The sequence below is a fragment of the Bombus flavifrons genome, chromosome 17, assembly GCF_040668555.2.
Source record: "Bombus flavifrons isolate JBK064 chromosome 17, iyBomFlav1_principal, whole genome shotgun sequence".
Taxonomy (NCBI): Eukaryota; Metazoa; Arthropoda; class Insecta; order Hymenoptera; family Apidae; genus Bombus; species Bombus flavifrons.
The window spans coordinates 6,384,963-6,405,582 of NC_138458.1; the positions used below are offsets into that span (position 1 = coordinate 6,384,963).

A 20,620-nucleotide genomic window follows, 5' to 3' on the forward strand; every position below is an offset into this window, starting at 1 on the left:
TTTTGTCATTAATTGGCATTGACAAAATCCGCATTTCCTTAGTTGCCAACCCAGAAAATTCCATATTTTCATGAACTTTGCCAAATGGATGATAAATTGGTCCCTAAACAGATATCATTCCTCTCGTCTATTTCATGTACATTTTGAAGACACTAGACGCATTAAGATTCAAAATCGATCGAGTTTTAAGACTCGAATTAGGTTCGGAGCGATTCGAATTCGTCGCCGTACAGATTCCAGGCAATTGCAAGCGTCTCACGACCCGTCGGTCGATGCCTTGTCACTTTAAATTGCTCGTTTAAGTTGTACATTGTACAGACAAGTGGGATTCTATCGCAAGTTACCGGTCGCTACCTACCAAAGTTTGCCAAGTTGACGATTTAAATCGATTGCATCGTTTCGTTTCTACGTTGAAGCAGTTTCTTTTCGCCTCCTGCTGTTTCGCGTATTTTTTCGCTCCTCGTGTTCCCTAAAATGTGTCAACTTGTGCGCGTTTCGCTCTTCAAACGTGTAAATCTGAACGCCCGACCGATTCTACGACCTCGTTATGTCGCTTCCGCGTACGTACGCACGTATAACACAGCACATACTTAGAAATTTATCCGATAATGTTGCGCTTAATTCGGCGAAACCGAATGGGCAACTGCCGAGTTCGTCTCAATCATCCGGCGATAATACGAACGCATCCATCGACAAGCGAGAAACGGAAGCGCGATCCCTTGTCGCTGTTCAGTCATTTACAATCAGCGCGTTCCGAAACATTGGAACGTTGCACATTGAACGTCTATTGCTTCGTATCCATAGCCAATGCATCGATCACAGCCAGTACGCACGTTACACGAAGCTCCTTCGTGGCCGGTTCGCGAAATTTACATCCCAATTATTGACTCTACCGTTTTCCCTGTTATCTTTCTCGAGAAATATGTGTCTAAGAAACGAGCCGGAAGAGAGTGTTATCGTTTTTAACGCGAATGTGGGCTAAGCTGTTTCTCGACGAATTTTCCTCCACGAGAAATCGGTGCAAAATACCTTCAAACGATTCGTAACTTTAGAAATATGGATATCCCGCGAAGCCTTGGAACGCGTCGAACAAACGAACCGAATGAAAGCACCTTCGTCTTTAATTTCAATTCCAACACGAATATCCCTATTAATACAAGCCCAATAATCTCAAAATAGTTTTCATTTATACGGTTCATATAAATATGTGTACGTAACTGCCTGTTAAGATAAATCACTTGGTATTTATGGTACTCTTGGTATTTTGAACCTGAGGAATTTCCTTGTCCAAGTCACCTACGATAAACGATACATATCTGGTTCCTTCGGTTCGAAGCAGATTGAGAATATCCGGTTATCTCGCGAAGAAATAACTCGGACAAAAGCGGTCGCGATTGTCGACGCTTTTCCGCTATCTACGTCGAGATATTCGCCGCTCTTTGTCCGCGGAATAATTCGATATATCGTCGGCTGGGGCTTTTGCCCGTATCACGATTGTCGAGTGTCGTCGCTACTGTCAGTGCCCTTTTTATACGCAACGCGAGAATAATAGGTGGAAATAATACGTCAAGCCAACTGAACGCGACAGCTGAATGTCCCTGGTGTTCACTGTGCTTGTCCATTCTCTCTCCTCTGTGTCCGCGATCTTCGGCGCCGGCAACGATCGTCCCCACAATGATTTTCGTTCGTGAAATGTACACACATAATTTGCTACTTTCCACTTCCACTTTCAAGAACGTTATTCTGATCGGCGAATCGCGCGGACTGAAGGGAGAAACGTAAAGGCAAAGATAATGAACGAATTTGCGTGTGAGACGAAGATATGAACCTACGCGTGTAGCATAGCAGCAGGATTCGGACGATTATAGTTCTTTCGTGGATTTAGCGATCATAGAAACGACGAATATCAGAAGCGTAACAAGATAGACATCCTTAAACTGCATCAAACTGCGTGAAGTTTCATGAAATTTTACACAGACGAGAGTACAATACGACGATCAATGTGTAATATATAATACGAGTGTCCTCGGTACTTTCAATAAATTATAACAAATAATTATGTTAAATTAAATAAAAGTAAGTTAAATAGTTACGCAGGTCTACGTTGCTTGGGCTGTTTCGTATTTTTGATTTCTCATTACTTCGAGCACTTCCTTCTTTCCCCTCTTCCTCCACTCTTCGTTTTATTACTTTTGTAACACGTTGCGAGTAATATTCTCCGTTTAAAGTTATCCTTCTGTCTCGTGTGCCGAATTTTTCGTTTCGTCTCGCGTTTCACGAAACGTATTCAGTAACTTCTTGACCATGATTTGTCATTGCGCATGAACGAATGCAGGAAACTGGATAGGGAAAAAGGTGTAACGACATAATGTAGATGTAAGTCGAGAAAACAACTTGTTGGCGTTGAAAGTGGTGTCTGGAGGGTGTTGCACTCAACGGAATGAAATTCGACGGAATATGTAACGAAATTCTGACTATCTGTGAAAGACGACTCAGCGATCTCGTCGTGTGATTGAAAATTTTGTATTATTCACGAGATGAAAGCACTGTGTGGAAATATCGACGGAGAATCTTTTACGAGTCAAATCGCAGGATTTATAAAAATGCTTTGTTTGATTTCTATGCAGGCTGGCGCATTTTGTGCAACGCTTGATTAAACTTTTTGAATCTATCTACTAAACGTTGCACGATAAAAATAAAATGGACGTAACACCGAACAAAAGAAGAAACACAGTCGTGTTAACTGTCTAGGATTAGAGATTTTTTAAAAGAACGAAAATATCACGATATCTATGTATAGCAATGTACATATTATACGCAACACATAAACTGATACATATGTTTAGAAATAATAAATACATACATAGGAAAGATGTTTTGCACTGTAATACCTTCTTCGCAATGTTTTTTTAATGTTCCTCTGTCGTTTTTCATTTAAAACGACTTTAAAGCTAAACACGCGTTTCCCCATCTGTTTCAAACATTCTTCTGTCCCATAATTTGACCATAAAGCGATACAAAAATCAGAAACTCAACAAAAACGTACCTATCGTGTTCTACCCCCGTGATCTTCGTATTCCTTCGCTCCCTAAGGAAAAGATAGACTCACTCGTACTATTTCGCGCTCTTGGAAACTCATGAACACCCAGATAAGTCGTATTTCCTATGAGCCCTTCGATTGATATAGAATCCACGGCTGTTTAAAACTCGTGCTCTACTCTCGAACCATAGAAAACAGTTGGAAATTTTACGAGAGAACCTGAAGCTAACCGATGCGTGATGTCGATGCAGTTTGATGGAAATTGGTCCACGGAGAGCAGATACTGGCGAATTCGAAGGCAGAGTTAATCGATCGGCTTATTAATGCGTCCGGAGGTAACTCTAGAATTCACCGTACCCGAGCAGAGCGTTGCCTCTAAACGAGCGTAACCGAAACCCTTGTTTTGTTAATATCAAATCACATGACTCACTCAGCCGAATCGATTCGCTAACCGTTGGTTCGGAATGGTCCTGACACACGAGCCTTCCTCCTGTCCGATCGGGGCAACGGATAATTGATATTAGCCATTTTCTCGAGGCTTCTTCTAATCCTCGACTCGTTACTCGCTCATCAGCGTCGAGTATCCGATTCTGAAACGGCGGGTCCTATTAGCGTGACTTCGCAAGACCCGACCACGTAAATTTGCTGCCACAAATTATGAACAAGATATATTAGCCGCCTCTAAACGAGCCACGCGTGATGCATTAGCTTGGAGAGTGAAGGAACAGGGTAAATTTGTGAACAGCGTGGTTAATAATTGTTGGTAGATTTACGTCGTCCAGTGTTTGCCTGTCTATTCTGTTTTCTATTTAGGGGCGAATAGTTAACGATTAATGCAAGGGACGATGAATCTTGCTGTGAAACGTTTTATCGCTTGAATGCTAAATGTTTCCCCTTCGAACGTAAAATTTTAATCGCACCCAGCTTCTTGGAAATATCATAAATGGTATTTGATCGGAACAATTTCCACAACGAACCTTCTCGAGCCATTGTGCGATTTTATTATTCCATAATTGTTGCAAAGGAGTTGCTACAGTCTCGTCATTTACGCTTTCTTTTAGCATTGAGAAACGCATTGAAAAATTGTTTACGTCCAATTTAGGTTTTCAATAGCTAGCTTTTCATCTGGCTAGTCAGTAGTAGTTTGAATTTGGCGCGATCGGCTATTGTATTCTGTGAGCGACGTTTAGCGTGATAACACTGCGCAGTGAGTTAGTTGAATGGCGTGCAACGTGATGCAATTGAATGCACAAATGTCCAAGTTTCTTCCTTCCCTTTTCTTTTTTACGTTTCCCGTTTTGTTTGTTCCTTTTTCCTCTTTCGTGTGTGTGTGTGTGCGTGCTTTAATTTCGTTTCTACTTAACGAAGTACGTCAATGCAAAGCTGCTGCTGATTTTCCCTGTGCACGAAGATTTTGCCACGACCGCGGTACAGGTATAAACGCAAACGTCAAATTTATTTCCTTCTATCGAACCATACATCTTCCAATACATTAATCTACACGTCTTGGTTCGGTTATCAATCTATTTCTGTCGGATTAGCTTTTAGTAGATGTTTTAACTTCTCCTTCGAAAAATCTTTTGCATCGTATGAAAGAGACAATATATATATGTATGTATATGTATAATTCTATACAATCGACAAAAATAAACGGTCAGGTAGCGAAAGTAGATATCAATGAAGTTTAATCGAACTAGTACCAGTATCATATACTTCACTTTTATATATGGCACAGTACATAGTAGATAAATTATGTAGTACATAAACTGCATTGACATCTACTTCCACTACCTTGCCATTTATTTCTGTCCTTATAGTACATTATCGGTAGCATATTACCTATATCCTTATAGCGCATAGATTATTCAATAAATAATAAAAGTTAATATTTATACCTTATAAACGAGCCGTATTTAAAAAAAACTTCATTGATACGTATTTACTCGACACTTTTACATCGATACTTTCGTCGCCGTCTACAGCTACATATACATGCATAGATAATTTGCATTTCATTCTGCCTGCCTTTCACTCTGCTGCCCAAAACCCACGTTCGATAAACACCGATCGCTAAATTTCCAAGCACAACCACGAACCTACTGCCGCTCGGCTCGATATCATCGAGCGAATTGTCGTGCTGTAACCTGATTCATCCGCACCATTTTCAGGTACCATCGCGCTATACAGCGCTTTGACGGAAGTTAAGCATCGTGATCGTTGCGAAGAGAGCAAAGGACGAAGGGGAGCATCGAGTGGTTGGCAGCAGCAGCAGCAGCAGCAGCAGCAGCTCGTCGAAGAAGGCAAGCACGTGACACGAGTGCCGTGACCCGAGACACTTGTTGCACGGCTGCTGTCCCTTAAAGAGTCTGGCTGCACGGCGTGTTCCTTCGACGCGACAGGATTAGTCAACGTTGAAAATAACTAGAAGGAGGAAGAAGGGAAAAGAAAGAGAATAAGAGGGAAATAAGAGGGACGTACGTGTGGTGAATTCCGTGGAATATCGCGTTTCTTGCGACGTACTCGTGGCATGTCGGCGGCGTTTCCTTTTAACGTGGTTCGCGAGAAGAGGGTCGTCCGTTGACGGGATGAGAAAAGCACGAGCGGCAATCGTGTGATGCTGTCGAGGCGATCGTGGATTCGTCGTCGGCCAGCGAGCGCACAGGCGACGCGTGGCTCTGTCTAGGATTAGTGGAATCGGAGTTTGGAGTTTTCGGGCGTAAAGAGGCAAGTGGATACCGGGAAGAACGGAGAACATGAACGTGATTCTGCGTTTGGACCGGTGACACCGGTGGCGGTTGTGTGTGCGTGGCTATCGTCGCTGGTAACTCCCAATTAGCAGACTATCACTGAGACGACGGATATCCTCACTCGGTGAGATTACTTTTCAGATTCTTTCGTTTGTTAAGTTGACATTTCGGATGAAATTTTTGAAATAGGAACTGTTATAGTTCCTAGTAGTAGTAGTAGTAAAAAAGCAAATCTCGAGGTGTCCAGAAGATTTCGAGGAATCGATAATAAAGTTGAGTATTTGATAAGTCACACGACTCTATCAGCGGATTTAATTCGGAGAAATTATACGAGTGATCCGAGATGGTTCTCTTCTCTTGTCTGTTTCGTTTCGTAGACTTTACAAAATTCTGTAGCGGCAACGTTCCTATTTCTTGAATGCAATACAGCGTCGAGGAAAACGAGGTTGCAAAACAAAGAAAGACGACATTCGTTTATAAGAAAACGAAGAAAATGTCTTTTATTGTTTCACAACACAATGGAAGAATATTTTACGATATTAACAAGATTTATTATTTTTTATATTAATAGAACATACTTTACACACACATATTGTTTATCTATTTAAAATACAATACGTACAGAGAAAAGTCAATTTTCGTTAACTTGATAAGTATGCTTAATTAATTTAACGTGTAAATACAATATAAATTAATTTAAGCGCAGATTAACGTAAAATATAATCGAAAATGTAGCTCGCAGGACATGAATTATGTACTAACTAACAATAAGTTGGTTAAACTTCCAATATCGAAATATAAATTATAGCGATTAGTATCTGCGAAATTAATTTCCATATTAAAATATTCAATTTTGATATTCCGGATTATGGAATGCATCATGAAATTATCAACGATTAAAGGAATTTAGTAATAGTCACACGTTCATAACGTACACACGATGTACATAGAAAATACGACAATTTCACTGCAAATACATACTAGCAGCCTCATTTGCGTCAAAAGAATCTGTTATACGGTGAAATCAGTTACGTGTATTAATAAAAAATCGTAATAAAATCTTTCCGAGTAAATTATTCGAACAAATATCAATTATATTATAAAAATTATACTATTCGAACTTAAGTAACCAATCAGATTAATTTCTTTCATATCAATTACATTCTAGTTATTCGTGTGATTTCTGAACAAACAAATAAATAAATACTGACCATCCACTCTAAAATTACTAAAATTAGGTTACTTTGAGGAAATAGAGTTGACCAGCTTGGTTTCCGGATCGCGTATATAGCGAATACGTAATAAAATGTAATAATTTTTAATCAAAGATTCAGGAACGTATGCATACGTTATCAAGTATACTATTGTACATGCAATATGACGTACAGGATGTGCCACAGTTATCGTACCTAATGCTGCTAGTATGTTTTGTATGAAAAAGAAGGATAAAAATATTATATGAACATAGGAACGTAATTGGTTTGTTAAAAAGTTGTAACAAAAATACGAAATAACAAGAGATTGGTTTTTCGTCTGTACGGTTTTTTAATGAAATCTGAAACCAGACTTTCTACCTGTATTGTTATTTACGAGTGCAGAAACAGTCTGATTTCTAGCAAGCGTGATTCAATCACGACGCGTATAAATTGATCGTTTTATCAAAGCAAATTAACTGCTCAAAACCGTTGTAAATATCCACCACGAATCAATTATTCTATTTGTTGTACCTTTTCTACCTTTATTCCATTTCGTTCATTAACGCGAATACACCAATTTATATCTCTAAACGAATGACGTTTCTCGAAAACGAGAACTGCTAACGATTATGCTAATAACGAAATGTGCAAAAATGGAGAGGATATTTTGCAACTGGGTAAAGTTCCAACGAAGATATTGTTCTGTGGTGTAATCTTTATCATAAAAATACTGCAATGAATGTATAGTATTTATTACAAAAGATCGTAGGAGTATTGTAATTGATACTTCATTTTTAATCGGCGAAAATTTCATGAAAATTAATTTCTACGTACGAAGACAGGCGAAGGATCATTTTGAAAATTCCGTGACGACAATTCTCGATGAAACTCCGAAATACCGAGGTTCTAAGAGGCGTAGGCAAATTAGTTTTTAAATGGAAAGCTACGGTAGAAAACGAGGGAACATTAGCGATCGAGTTCATAATTCTTTCCAATATTTCCACGTTAAACTTTTAATAAGAAAAACGTCTGGACTTGCGAAACGACTCGCCAACAATGCAGATTTAAATTACTTTCAAAGAAATAGTCGCGAATACACGCAAAACGCAACGAAACGTTTCACAAACCAGTAACTCTGATGATCACCACCGCGATATAATACCGAACAAATTAAATTCTACCTGCCCTCTCATCTTAGCCTAATCAAATACTTGACACGTTTCTGCCCCACGATCAGAATACGCCAGACACAAAGATAGAGCACGCGAGTCGTATGTTACACCGTGTAAATGGCTGCTGCGACGTGCAAGTAGAAAGAAAAGGCTGCGTAGAGGTCCCTTGTGTCCTTATTTAATCAGGCACGCACACTGACGTTGCTCGTTGACTGCGGATTTTTATGCAAATCCGTATTTTCGAGAATATAATTAAAAATGGTACAGACGCAACAGAAATTGCTTTACCCACCAAGTACGTAGTGTCGTGGACACATGAAAATCCGCAATCTGCTAGTTATCAGACAAGGACACGAGAGACAGAGACCACCTCCGTGCTCTTTTCCTATCGCTCTGTAGCTTTTTCATCTCGCTGGCGCTCACTCCATCTCGATATCTCTACGGAATACACACTGTTGTTTCATGGAAATAAAACGAGCGCCGCCTGTAATCTAAAATCTAACGCGTGTAATTTAAAATGCGTAGGTGGATATCGTCGGGCTTGTAGACGGGGCGGGTTCGGCGAAGACAGGAAGAAGAAAAGACCGGAAGGCTGGATCACCTCCGTGGAATGTCTTCAGGCGCCAAGCGGCTGGTGCAGTCGCTTCGCGGCCGCAGCGGAGGTGGCAGGGGCAGCGGCGGTGGCCGCGGGGATGGCGGCGGAGGGGAAGGCAGCGGCGGCGGTGGCGGCGGAGCGAGCACCAGCGCGACCAGATTGTGCCATTACGATAGCGGTCACGAGCTCGACGAGATCTCGGTGGTTGGTGCCGCCATCAGGGGCAGCGAGGGCCTTCCCACCCCCACGACCCCCTGTCATTGCGGCGGCCTCAAGTATGGCAGCGGGCAAACGCTTTACAGCATCGCCGGCTTGGTGCCCCCTGCGCCCGCTGCACCTGCGCATGGAGCCCAGTCAGGTAAGTAGTATCGCTAGTATCCTATCGTTGCTGTGGCTCGTACAGACATGTTCGGTGATTTACTAAATTGTCGTGTATGAACGTTGACATTTTATCGAGTGGTTTAGTAAAATGTTCGGTAATTTAGTCGAGTATTGAGCGATTTAGTAATCCACCAATCACATCTGTAACTCAATTGTGTACTAATTCCTCGCACTTTCAACGTAGATACTAAACCATCCTACGTATAAATGATACTGGTAGTTACTCCACTAAATTATCGCACGCGTCTGTACTTCTGCGAGCCTTTATTTGATCGTTTCAGCGTATTGCAATTACTTAGTTTACCAGTTAAACGGAGAATTGGCCATTGTCTTGGAAATAATATTTATTTTGTTTGTTCGTAGCTCGCCCATATTTTAACGTGTCGTGCCATCCATCTTAGCTGAAGTTAATCTGTTTGGTTTTATTCATCTTTTATATCATACTATGCAGTTGACGCTACAGAAACGGCAGGTTTAGATAAAAGCTGCGGTAGAAAAACATGCTTGCCCGATACTTATTCCACGTAATAACACATGTACAAATCTCAGGTGTATTTTACTATTCCCAAGCTTTATTCCTACATGTATATCGAATAATTTGAATTTTCTTTTAAAATGGTAATAAATGCGCGTAACTTGCTTTTCGAGCTCTTAAAACAAAAGAGACTGTGGAAAGAGCGGACAGACGGTCCTTTCCAATTTTTATCCTGACCGGGATTTCCATAAGCAAGTGGATCATATCGTATCAAATTCTTTTGACACTGTTGTGCTTCACAAGGAACACTCGCGTTACAGGATGTTCTAAATCGCTTTTCTCGTTCTGTAGGATATAATCGTATCTTCGTATATAAAATTTACCCGATATAATTTACAATCGACGACAAGTTATTATATATCATTGATGATATATCGAATTAGTTGCTTCTTATAGTGCAGCAGTCGTTCTCAGGAAACACATACAAAGTTGCATATCGTATGAATTTCTCTTCGCGATGCTATTTCCTTCGTCACGTGTTTTGTGCGACCAGTTCCCACGTTAATCTTTCATCGAGTAAACACGATTCCTAAGTATTTCGTTTCCGTTCTTGAATCGACTGAAAGAAAAATTGAAGATCGCGTCAGTAGCTCCGATAACGTAAAATTTTTCTCCAACAAATATTCGTTCTCGTTCTACTTAATTTTTAATCGAACGTACATTTGTAATTTTAAAACACAGTGTTTCGATGGCGTATTTAAATTTCTCTCGGTAGCAATTAGCTTCTCAATTACCTGTTCAAATTTCACCGACTCGTGATACAGTTTTAAGTCTGGAATTTCTCCGCGGAACTGTATTTTATTGCGTCATAATTTTTCCTTTGGCATTTCCGAGTACCAATATTTAATAGACTTGTTCGTAGAACGACTAATGTATCGATTAATCGTAATTACTCGTTAATATCTATAACGTTTGTGCACATCTTCGCTTTTAATTTTCTCCAAGACTTTGGTAAATAGTATCGGATTTTATAAGATAAATACGACGAACGTGAATGAAAGGCGCAAGATATGCAAATATGTAAAATAAATATTTACCGGCCTAAAGTCTTCTACAAAATAAAATCAATCTCGTTACATCTTGATATCATCTAAAAATATACATTTGCATAAATATCTTCGCCGTTTATCAGCAAACTCTTAAATTACAGACTTACAAATTTCTCCTTAATGTCGATAAATTTGTTTCACTCGCAACCGTATTAATAAACTTGCCGTTAATGTGGTTTGTGATAATATTGTATCAGTCAGTGTAAACAAAATTTGATAATTCTCAATGTAATTTCCGCTGGAATATCTGATTTTATCGTACGTGCCAGCCACTCCACGTATGGCAATAATATCGATGTATACAAACGTATAGAATAACAGAGGGGTCCATCGCTGTTAATAAATTGTGCGTTAACGTTGTAAAAAGACATTTTGATAATGTAACATTGTACACGTATTTAACTTTAATTAACTATTTAATCGGTCGAAAGTTTGATTAACTGCTTTAACGGTACCTGATTATCTACGCTTTCGTACTCTTTAACTTCGCTCTTAACTCACACTCTTAAACTATCGGGGAAAAAAATGAAGTTACGGTAAAGTTCAAAGCATCTCGGAGCTTCGGTCGAACGAGACTCGAATAACCAAGACACTACGCTATACAAGGGGAAAAGCTAAACGATAGCGAGGAAACGTAGAATATTTGCATTTCTGAAACGGTTGTCACTCTTCTGTAGCAAACAGTATTCTAAAATCGTGCAGCTATAGCTACGAGAAAGAACGAATTTGCTCCATTGCTCGCTAACAGTTAAATTTTCAAATATCTGGTCCCTTTGAACGCATATCCAAACTTGTGAAATAGGTATATCCGCTTCTCGCTAAAAGGCAGTTCACGATTCGCAAATTACTGGTCCGTAAGTTTCCAGAAATTTTTCTGCCTCTGCGTTTCCATAGAGAAACTTTCTTGTTGAACAATTCCCGTGAAAAAAGGTATGCGCCATCGTACGGTTGCACGTGCATGTCGCACATGCTCGTGACTTTCTCTGTACCGCGTTACGTGTAACGGTATAAAAGGTAGAGGTCTATTTCGATTCCCTGTCGCGTAGATTTCCATTTTTTCTGACGAATAATTCATGCAGCAGAGAGCCATCCTTGCCAACGATACTCCGAGTTCTTTTAATCCCCGACAAGTGCTTTGTTGCGATCTTCCACACTGGCTACGAATAGTATTTTTTAATTTTATTATTATTATTTATCGCTGTACATTACTTCAATCGTTTAATTATTTCTTTTATGATACATGCTCGTTAATTAGGTATATCAGGTGTACTAGTTTCATATCATTCGGTAATACGTACGTACATAGTGTCGTGCATAGTGCAGGAATAATTTGCGGGACAATTATTTAATTTAAGTAATTAATTGAACATACGGTATATCGTTTCTTTATGTTACGACATCCTGCACGGAAAATATTGGATCCACGGAAACATTTGCCTCTCCCTATTATGCAAAGAAATTTTATTTGTTCGTAACGATAAACCATAGTACCATTCATTCAAAAAATTCATTCAAAAAAACCGTGGTAAAAGTTAATGATACCTGGAAATATATAGTTGTCTCTTCGATAAAACGAAATGTTTTTTAAGGAATATATTCGAAGGTGAAATTGTCATTTAGAAAGGTTCACGACCGAAATTGGAAACTTTTGAAGCGCCTCTTTCGGGCGGATCTCGGCCACTTCTATTACATCTCCGTTACAAAGGATGGCTAAAGTATGCAAGTGGGAAGTAGATGTGTTCAGTTAGGACGTGTCCGTCGGTCGAAGAATCTCGAGGAACGTGGCGATAACACTTCCGCAGAGTTCGCTGCCGTACTTGTGAGACTTTTAAAGGCTGACACTTTGAAGAGTGAGCAAGAAAGTTCGTACAGGTACCTAAGTGTTCTGTCGGAAGACACTCTGTACGAAGACATCCTCGGTGCAATGGATGTGCATGTTGGAGAGAGAAACTCGATTTCCGAACAGATAGCTTCATTTAAGATATAAGTACCTTATCTAAGTTTTCAAGAAATCTATTTTTATCCGCACGTAACGACAGTCTTCTATTTGAGCGGATATTAATTTAATAAGATCGTGTACCAATTTGATGAAACTGTATGTTGTATATGATATTTACATCCGTCTCATAATTCATTTGTACGTTCTAACGCACGTCAGGAGCATAAACATACGCGTTCTACGTAAAAGGTTTCGGTCATTTTTCACGTCGCTGTGTTTCATTTTCCCTTGCAAACGCTTCACTCGTCGAAACGTTTAACCGTGACGCTTAGTTCCTAATAAGCTTACAACAGGACGCGCAAGAAGAGTCAGCATTTTGGCGAGAAAGTTTGAGCTAACGGCATCTAGCGTCCTATGAGCACACAGAAGTCCTGACTTTGCTAAGTATCCTGGATCCTCGTACGCCTGGACACACTCAGGCAAAAGCTGTCTTGGCTGGCTAAAACGTTTTCGTGCACGAGCCCGGAAGAACTCTGACCAAGTTTTCGGATTAAGCTTAGAAAGCACAAGGAAAACTCGGCGCATTGTGTCACTAAAAGCGAATCTCCGTTACGTAGTCAGATAACCGTAGTGTCTGTTCTTATCAAAAGTGGTATTTCCTTCTTTTCCATCTCTTCCATACATTAATTTAGTACCTTTAGTTGAGATATCTGTAGCTGTAGGATCGCTTCGAACGTCACAGAGACATATCTTCTCACATATCTCACCTCTCGCTTCCCTTAATTTATTCTCCATCTTTCCCTGCCAATCGACTACTTTCCCCTCATTGCTTCCACGCAATACTCCATCCGTAGTGCAATTTTCATTTTCTACAGCTATTTCTCGTTAATTTTTCCCTCGTAACGGTTCTCTAACTTGTGTTTTAACGTACGCCTGCCACTGTTACATAACACGCTCACCTGCGTTCACAATCCTCCGACCAATACCTCTTAAGACTCACTAAATTGCCACATCTTGTTCTAGCAATTATCTTGTCACTTTTCTCTCCCTTGCTTGCTTCGAGCCTCGTATTCCACCAAACTGCCCTCGCCTTTCGCTTTCTCATAGTCTCTTCTTCCCAGTATAATATCGAACAGGTGTAATTCTTTCTACCATCCTGTCCTGCTATGTCCATTCCTTTCCATAAACTCGGATCTATCTTCACGGATACTCCATTTTTTCCTCCCTTACTGCGCCTTATTATTCCCCTTTTGTGCGCAGCTTTTTGTATTTTAATATTATAGAGAACGTCGAATGCGTAGCTGGCAAAGATCTCTATAGGAGATTTAATTTTTACGGCAGCAGCGCCTGCTTATGTCCAGGCATTTTGCACGAGACCAGTGCATTCGTGAGCAGCTATCAGCGAAGGAAGCTGCAGTTTGCGTTGCTGAGTGTGCACGTATACATAATAAAAGCGCGGTAATGCCCCTGGCGAGGGTCTCGCTAACACGTGCGATAAGAGGACGGCACTTTTCTCCGTAATTCGCCGCTAGATGCTATCCGCCAATTATTCGACCTGATTTGTCCGCTATTGCGATATTCTAGGCCAGCGGTTTCACGCTGAACGCCTACATCACCAGGCACTGTAGCCGCCGGTACACAAGGAGTTTTTGGCTCGTCGAAGGCTATCTTGTTTGTTCGGTTGTACGCTAGCGGAATAGGTATTTCTTCTGCCGTCGTTTAGTTTTTACGGACACACCGGAGGATCTTTGCTGCCGCGCTCGAACGTAGCGGCCGGAATTTTTTTGCAGACAGAAGATTGCGAAGGTTGGTAATAACCATCATCATCGTTTGAGAACGGTAACGACCGGAAAGTACCGAATGTACTTTTAACGAATACCAAACGTACACCTTATTGTGTAGGAGTAAGAAGTAGAACTGACACAATAAAATTATTTGGTAACAGAGGAAGACGGAGCGAATGGATTATTACAGCATTCATTATAACGTTCAATCGATCGAAGAATTAAAATGCTTCCAATTATTCACTCGCAAGGTTCTCTCTTCTTTTTTAACCATCTGACAATTTGCAGTTCGTCCGATACACAAACGTTAGGTAAATTTTTTATATACTCTCCCATTGGATAGTATTTGAATTCAGGCAAGCTAATCTGTTTTTAAGACGTTGAATCGCTAGCACGCGTGTCGCGTAACTTGCTCGAGATACCTGTTCCAAACAGGCTACAGTACATAACTCGTATGCATAATTAATAATTTGCACGTTTGGATGTTTCCTAAAGGACGAAACTCGTTTGGCAAATGTCCTATATGGAATAAATTAATTAGGATACAGCAATAAAGCTATCGCGTAATCTGAAACGTTCAGGCTTCACAATTCACGTTCTTAACGGCTTACCCGCTGAATTATAAAGCATATTTGTCTTATTATTTATGCAACGGATCGCGTATATAGCTTGAGCACAGGTCGACGTTGACGTAATTGATAAATCATCGATGAATCCACTCCCGGACGTTCCTCGGCAATGCGCAAGTATCCTGTCCATCTTAATAGCCTACGAGACTGCCAGGATGGTAATTAGGCCGCTAGGGAATTAGGTCTAAGAACCAGCAGACATTGCGACCCTCGATTGCGCGTCGCATCGGCAATTCATTAGATACGTGTCAATTGTTATTAACATTTTAACATACTGCTACTGCTACTATCATGGAAATGGTAATCTGCTGGAATCGAATTTATTTCAGCCCGATGGCTTAGGAGGAAATTGGACTCGCGTCCAAGACTGCGCGTGGCAGTCAAAGATGTATAAAAAGTCCAAAGCAGACAGCGAATCGTAATATTCGATCTGCGAAGGCCATTTCTATCCATTTTACGTCTTTCTAAACAATTAAAAAAAAAAAAAATCTTCACAAAAATATAGATTTGTACAAGCATCCACGGTCTATGGATATTTTTACGGTCTCACGATACTCGCGTACATTAAATCTCGCGTGCATTTGTTTTGAACCACTCTGTCCCTCACAGCGGCAGAATTTTGAAGAATTTGGAAACTGCTCGCTCGAGGGGTTGCGAGAAAACTTGGCGGAGTCAGGCGTCATTGTTTCTTAATTACCAACAACAAGTCGAATAAGTTCGTTGTGTAAACGCGGTTGAATGGAAGCGTGACGTTTGGCCGTGCTGGCAAAACCCGGACGTGAAATTTTAAGGGAGTAATTAAACGAAGGTACGCTTGCAGGCATTGCTGCAAAGTTGCCAAATAATTTGCAAATTCGCGCGTTAGCACTCTCGCCGGCGGCCAAAATGGAAAACCGTGGCAAACTTGCCGCCATTTCTGTTCCACCGACTATGTGCTCTCCGGTGTGTCGGTGTACTTATTCCTCTTACTGTTGTTACTCCAAACGAATTACGTATTTTTCTTCAGCATCGATATCTTTCGATCTCGCCGAGTTTGCGATACGAAATGAACTGGCTATCGATTGACGTTTCTCGAAAAATGCTTGAGATAGAATTTATCGTATTCGATGAGATTGATCTTCTTTCGATATTAACCTATTTATACCGCAAAATCATTAGTTTAGCAGATATTTTAAGTTTTATCCGTGGAATTTGTACTTGTCTAACGTTTCAACCAACGGCTATCGAAGAAAAGTGCTGTCTTTTTTATCAGAGGAGAATGAAAGTTGATAAAGAACCTTGAAATTTCAATAAATTTTTAATTAATACGAAGTTGGTTAGAAGAGCGTTAAAGAGCCGCGAAATATCGTGGCAACCGCACGTCTATTATCCTCTCATAACACTAAATACGCAAGATTAATTTTGCGCGCAGTAGCGTAGATTAACGTAATCTATTCACCAAGTTTATACGTGCAATTTACATACTGATACAACCGATTCTGCAAGTGAGTAATTAGATAGATTGCTTACGATGTTTATGCACCGCAAAAGTAATTTACATGTAATAGAATTACGAAGATAACAGCGGGTAACGTTGTTAACAATTTGCTACGAGCTGCGCAGTTCTAGCGGCACCATACGCAATTGGTGGCAGTGGTTAATGAGACGCGTAATCGCAAGAATTATCAAATTTTCTTTCTTGGCTCGTCTTAAAGCACCGTTGTAATTTTCTCTGTCGGACGTACATCTTGCGAGTTATCGATATATCGCGAATATTGATGGAAAAATTCCTATTTTCACGAGTATAATTTAAAAAGGACGGAATAGAATAAAAAAGGACTTGAAATAGCACGAGGAACCGCATGGAATATGTCTCTTGTGGGTCTTGTATACTTTGACAAGTCTCGAAAGACTAGGGTTTAGAGCGTAGTCGATATTTGACAAACATTTTCGATGATTGATCCAGGTTCGAGATATCAGAAATGCATTTACGCGAATGACTTGCAAGATTTACAGAGCTTACAAGACTTGCGAGACTTCCAGGATCCACAAGACTTCCAAGACTTTCGAAAGTTTCAGGCTATCGAGTCTTACAAAAGACTTTCAGCAGTTTTGGGGCATCGAGTTTGCAAAACATTGGAGACTTTCAGTTTAAGGAGGCAAGTCTTGCGAGACTGTCGAGACTTTTCGGATTTCCAAAACCTTCAGGTGTTTATCGTGTTCAAAGTGGTTGGAATTCCGACAATTTCGAGAAGCGTGGAATCGTTTCGAAACTGAGAATCCGAATGCCCAACACTGTTCGTAGCTTTCACATGGCTCGTCTTTTTCAACATTTACGCGTGGAACAAGGAGATACGGCGCAAAATGTGCAGGCAAACGATACGAGTCGGATAGCGTGTAATGGACGCTCAGGCTGCTAATGATCTTGTCACCGAATCATCCAGGCCCCCGTTGCTATTAACGACACACGAAGAGATGAGAAATCGTGGACGTTAATGCGATTTCGCGACAGACGCGCATTAATTCTGCACAACAGCTACGCGCGTCCACGTCCACGTCCGCGTCCGCGTCCGCGTCCGTGCTCGATCGAAGCGATCCGCGGACGCAAACCGGACCAATTGAAATCGACAATCGGATAATCTGGCCTCGTTCATTCTCCATCCGTTTCTTGATGATTTTTTCGCGCGTTGGTTGCGCGCCCTGGATTTGCTATTCGGTCAATTCCAGTTGCGCTTGTTTCGATCGATTCCGAATTGAATCAGCGTGGCCCGCGTCGAATAGAGTGGAATCTACAGACGAAAATGAAATTGCGATTGTTTGCGATTTATCCGTCCCATATTCTAATATATCGTCGTAGTAACGTTAACGTTCTTTTCATAAATAGTCAGTAAAAGTACTATTAGCTGATAATTAATCGTTGTAAAGTGCGACAAGCGATTTGAAAATATCAAGATAAAGTTTCTGAAAGTCTCCGAACACCCTCCACCCGCAAGAACATTATTACTGCCATATTATGTATTATATCTCGTATATATCGTACGATGTTCGCGAATAAAATTTTCCCGTATCTGCGAAAAGAAGAGAGATATCGAAGCTGATGAAAATTATTGGCCCTGTACACGTTATTGTACTGCGTATAAATTTATCCGGCTGCGTGCGTATCTATAAAACACTTTTAATGGGATTGATAAAACATAATCGTATATCAGGAAAATTGTAAGCAATCACCTTGATATTCTGCGATATTCCATTTCCCGTGTAATCCGAAAGTGACATTTATCCATACAAATTCCATCGTCATTGAACTCGAAATTTGACAGTATTTCTGCATGCATAAGCGACGTCCATTAGTCTTGCCTCTCGTCATGCATGTATTTGATTAAACTTTTATTCATTTATCCAGCGAACATTTCCGCTAAATTCCACGTTGCTTTTTATTATCGAGATGTTGTCTCGTGTGTATCAACGAATCGATTAATCGTTGGACCTGTTCGAACATTCATTAGCTCGCCTAACTTGAAAATATGATTTTCGGAAGAATGTACTGTACAGATTGAATCAGTGTAAAGTGTAACAATCTGTTTTCAACGAAACTGTCGTGGATATCGACTCGAAATTTGCACGCGTTAAACAATTCAAAGTGGCTGACGCTTCAGAGTACAGCAAGTTGTGGCGGTGAGTTTCCTAGGCGCGCAAAGGCTGCAATTGCCCGATTTCTTTTTCATGTAAACGTATCAGGTTATCCGGAAACGTACCGACAACATAATTCCTGCAGATGTGCATCCATCAGCGCTCTTTTTATCCTTCTTTTCCTATATTCTTTCGCGGGTCGGTCAAAATACGATGACAGGAATAATAAAGACAGACCGGAGCGCTCGAAACAGGTCAACCTTGATTTTTTGATTTTTTTATCAAGTGCGTTTCTGCTCGCACAAACGAACACTTAACGCGTCTAGTTTTACTCGTGTCCGGCGATTCCGATCCAATCAAACTCGAGCGAAATTCGACGAAATGAAATATTAGTTGGCGTTCCTACTCGATAACCGACGCACACGGAAAATTTTAACTAGACAGAAATTGGAATCGGACGCGAACCAACTGCACCAACGACGCGTGTTTCGACGAGTGGACGCTTGTTCCTTGCGCGTATAAAAAAAAAAAAAAAAATGTTGACGACGAGCGAAATAGAATTAAAAGATACCATTGCTCCACGCTACTCTTCGCCGTACGAATTTGCATAAATATCCGCGCTCTTCGCGTTATAAAGAACCTCTCGTTGGCGATTTTCGAAAGGACGAGCCACTCATTCTCTCTCCATTTCCCTTCTCCTATAGTCTGGTCGTTCTAAAATAGCTTTCTCGCCGCGGCTGCTATTGATATCACGCTAGTGTCATGTTAGATAGAAGGAGATCAATACTTTCGTACTCCGAACGCCTTCAGGAGTTGAAGGCGACCGTGAAGATTCCTTTGTAATAACCGCACAGCCTTTAACGAACGGCGATGTGCGTTATCATCAAGCTCTACTTCCTCCGCTTTCCTCATGCAGGACTGATTGACTTCCTATAGGATCGACGCTGTTTGCAATTGAGGCAATTGAGGCAATTAGAGGCGACGCGACCTAACCGCTGTCAGATATTGTTCCATCTGACTCACCCGTTACAACACGAACGTTGGTATCGCACCGAGAAATTTCTAATCGAAGGAAATTAATGGCCCGCTGTACCCGAAACATCCGCGAAATTTACGCTTGCGGATATTTCGTTTCGTCCGACTCTTTTTCCCTTTTTGTTGAGGTTATTCGATGTGTAAACAGAGAAAGCTCGTGGATAAATTGTAAGGCAGAAAATATATTTAAATAGAAGTGTAATTATAAATAAGAATACAATTTGAGCTGGTCCAGATCCGCACGCTAGCTGTGTTACCCAATAACTGAAAAGCCCGAAGCCAACGTCGCCTGTCTACTGTTTATGGTCTGACTTCGTCGCAGTCTTTTGTCTACGCACTGTGGATGGCTTCGGTGCTCGAGAAAACTAAAACGACCAGATGTAGAGTTTTCTTATAAGTGGTGACCACTTGAACACTTTTGATCTACCTCTTCTCTTGGTTCGTTCGCTACTACGATGCTAACTTGTCAATTGTCAAACTGAGGAAAATTGTAGTAATTGAAATTGACCGACTGTCTTATTTGTCCTCTTATCTCGCAGTTTCTATAGATCTTTTTAACAAAGCTCCCACTTTTATGGGCAGAAAATCTTGACAAAGTTTGCCTGCTAAAGCCTAAACCATTCATCCTTCTCGCGGAGAACACAATCGAGAGGTTAAATCGTGCTGGAATTCTCACTCTGACAACTGGCTCGAATGCTAAATCGCTTCGTTCCGTGGCGGTGTAATCGCTGGTTACATCGACGTTTTTCGTCTCACCTTCGTCATGCGGCTGGCCCATAACTTTAACGCCGAAAATAAAACCACCACGCGATCCATTCGCTTGTCGATTGCAGTCTGGTACGACAAGTACCACGAACAAAACCGCTAGATTCTTCATAAATTCTACTGGCTTCGCGCCACGTGGTAGTC

The 20,620-nt window shown here is 40.8% G+C and overlaps 1 protein-coding gene across 9 annotated transcripts in view; it reads left to right on the top strand.

Moving 5' to 3' along the window:
* The window catches only part of LOC138188719 (cyclic nucleotide-gated channel alpha-3), a 217,346-nt gene that overhangs the window by 37,818 nt on the left and 158,908 nt on the right, over positions 1-20,620 (top strand). For all 9 annotated transcript variants that reach the window (XM_069130750.1, XM_069130758.1, XM_069130754.1 and 6 more), the window contains exons 2-3: positions 5,209-5,911; positions 8,681-9,108. In XM_069130750.1, the coding sequence (XP_068986851.1) occupies positions 8,766-9,108 (343 nt within the window). In that variant the 5' untranslated portion in view covers positions 5,209-5,911; positions 8,681-8,765. The remainder of the gene's footprint in view (positions 1-5,208; positions 5,912-8,680; positions 9,109-20,620) is intronic.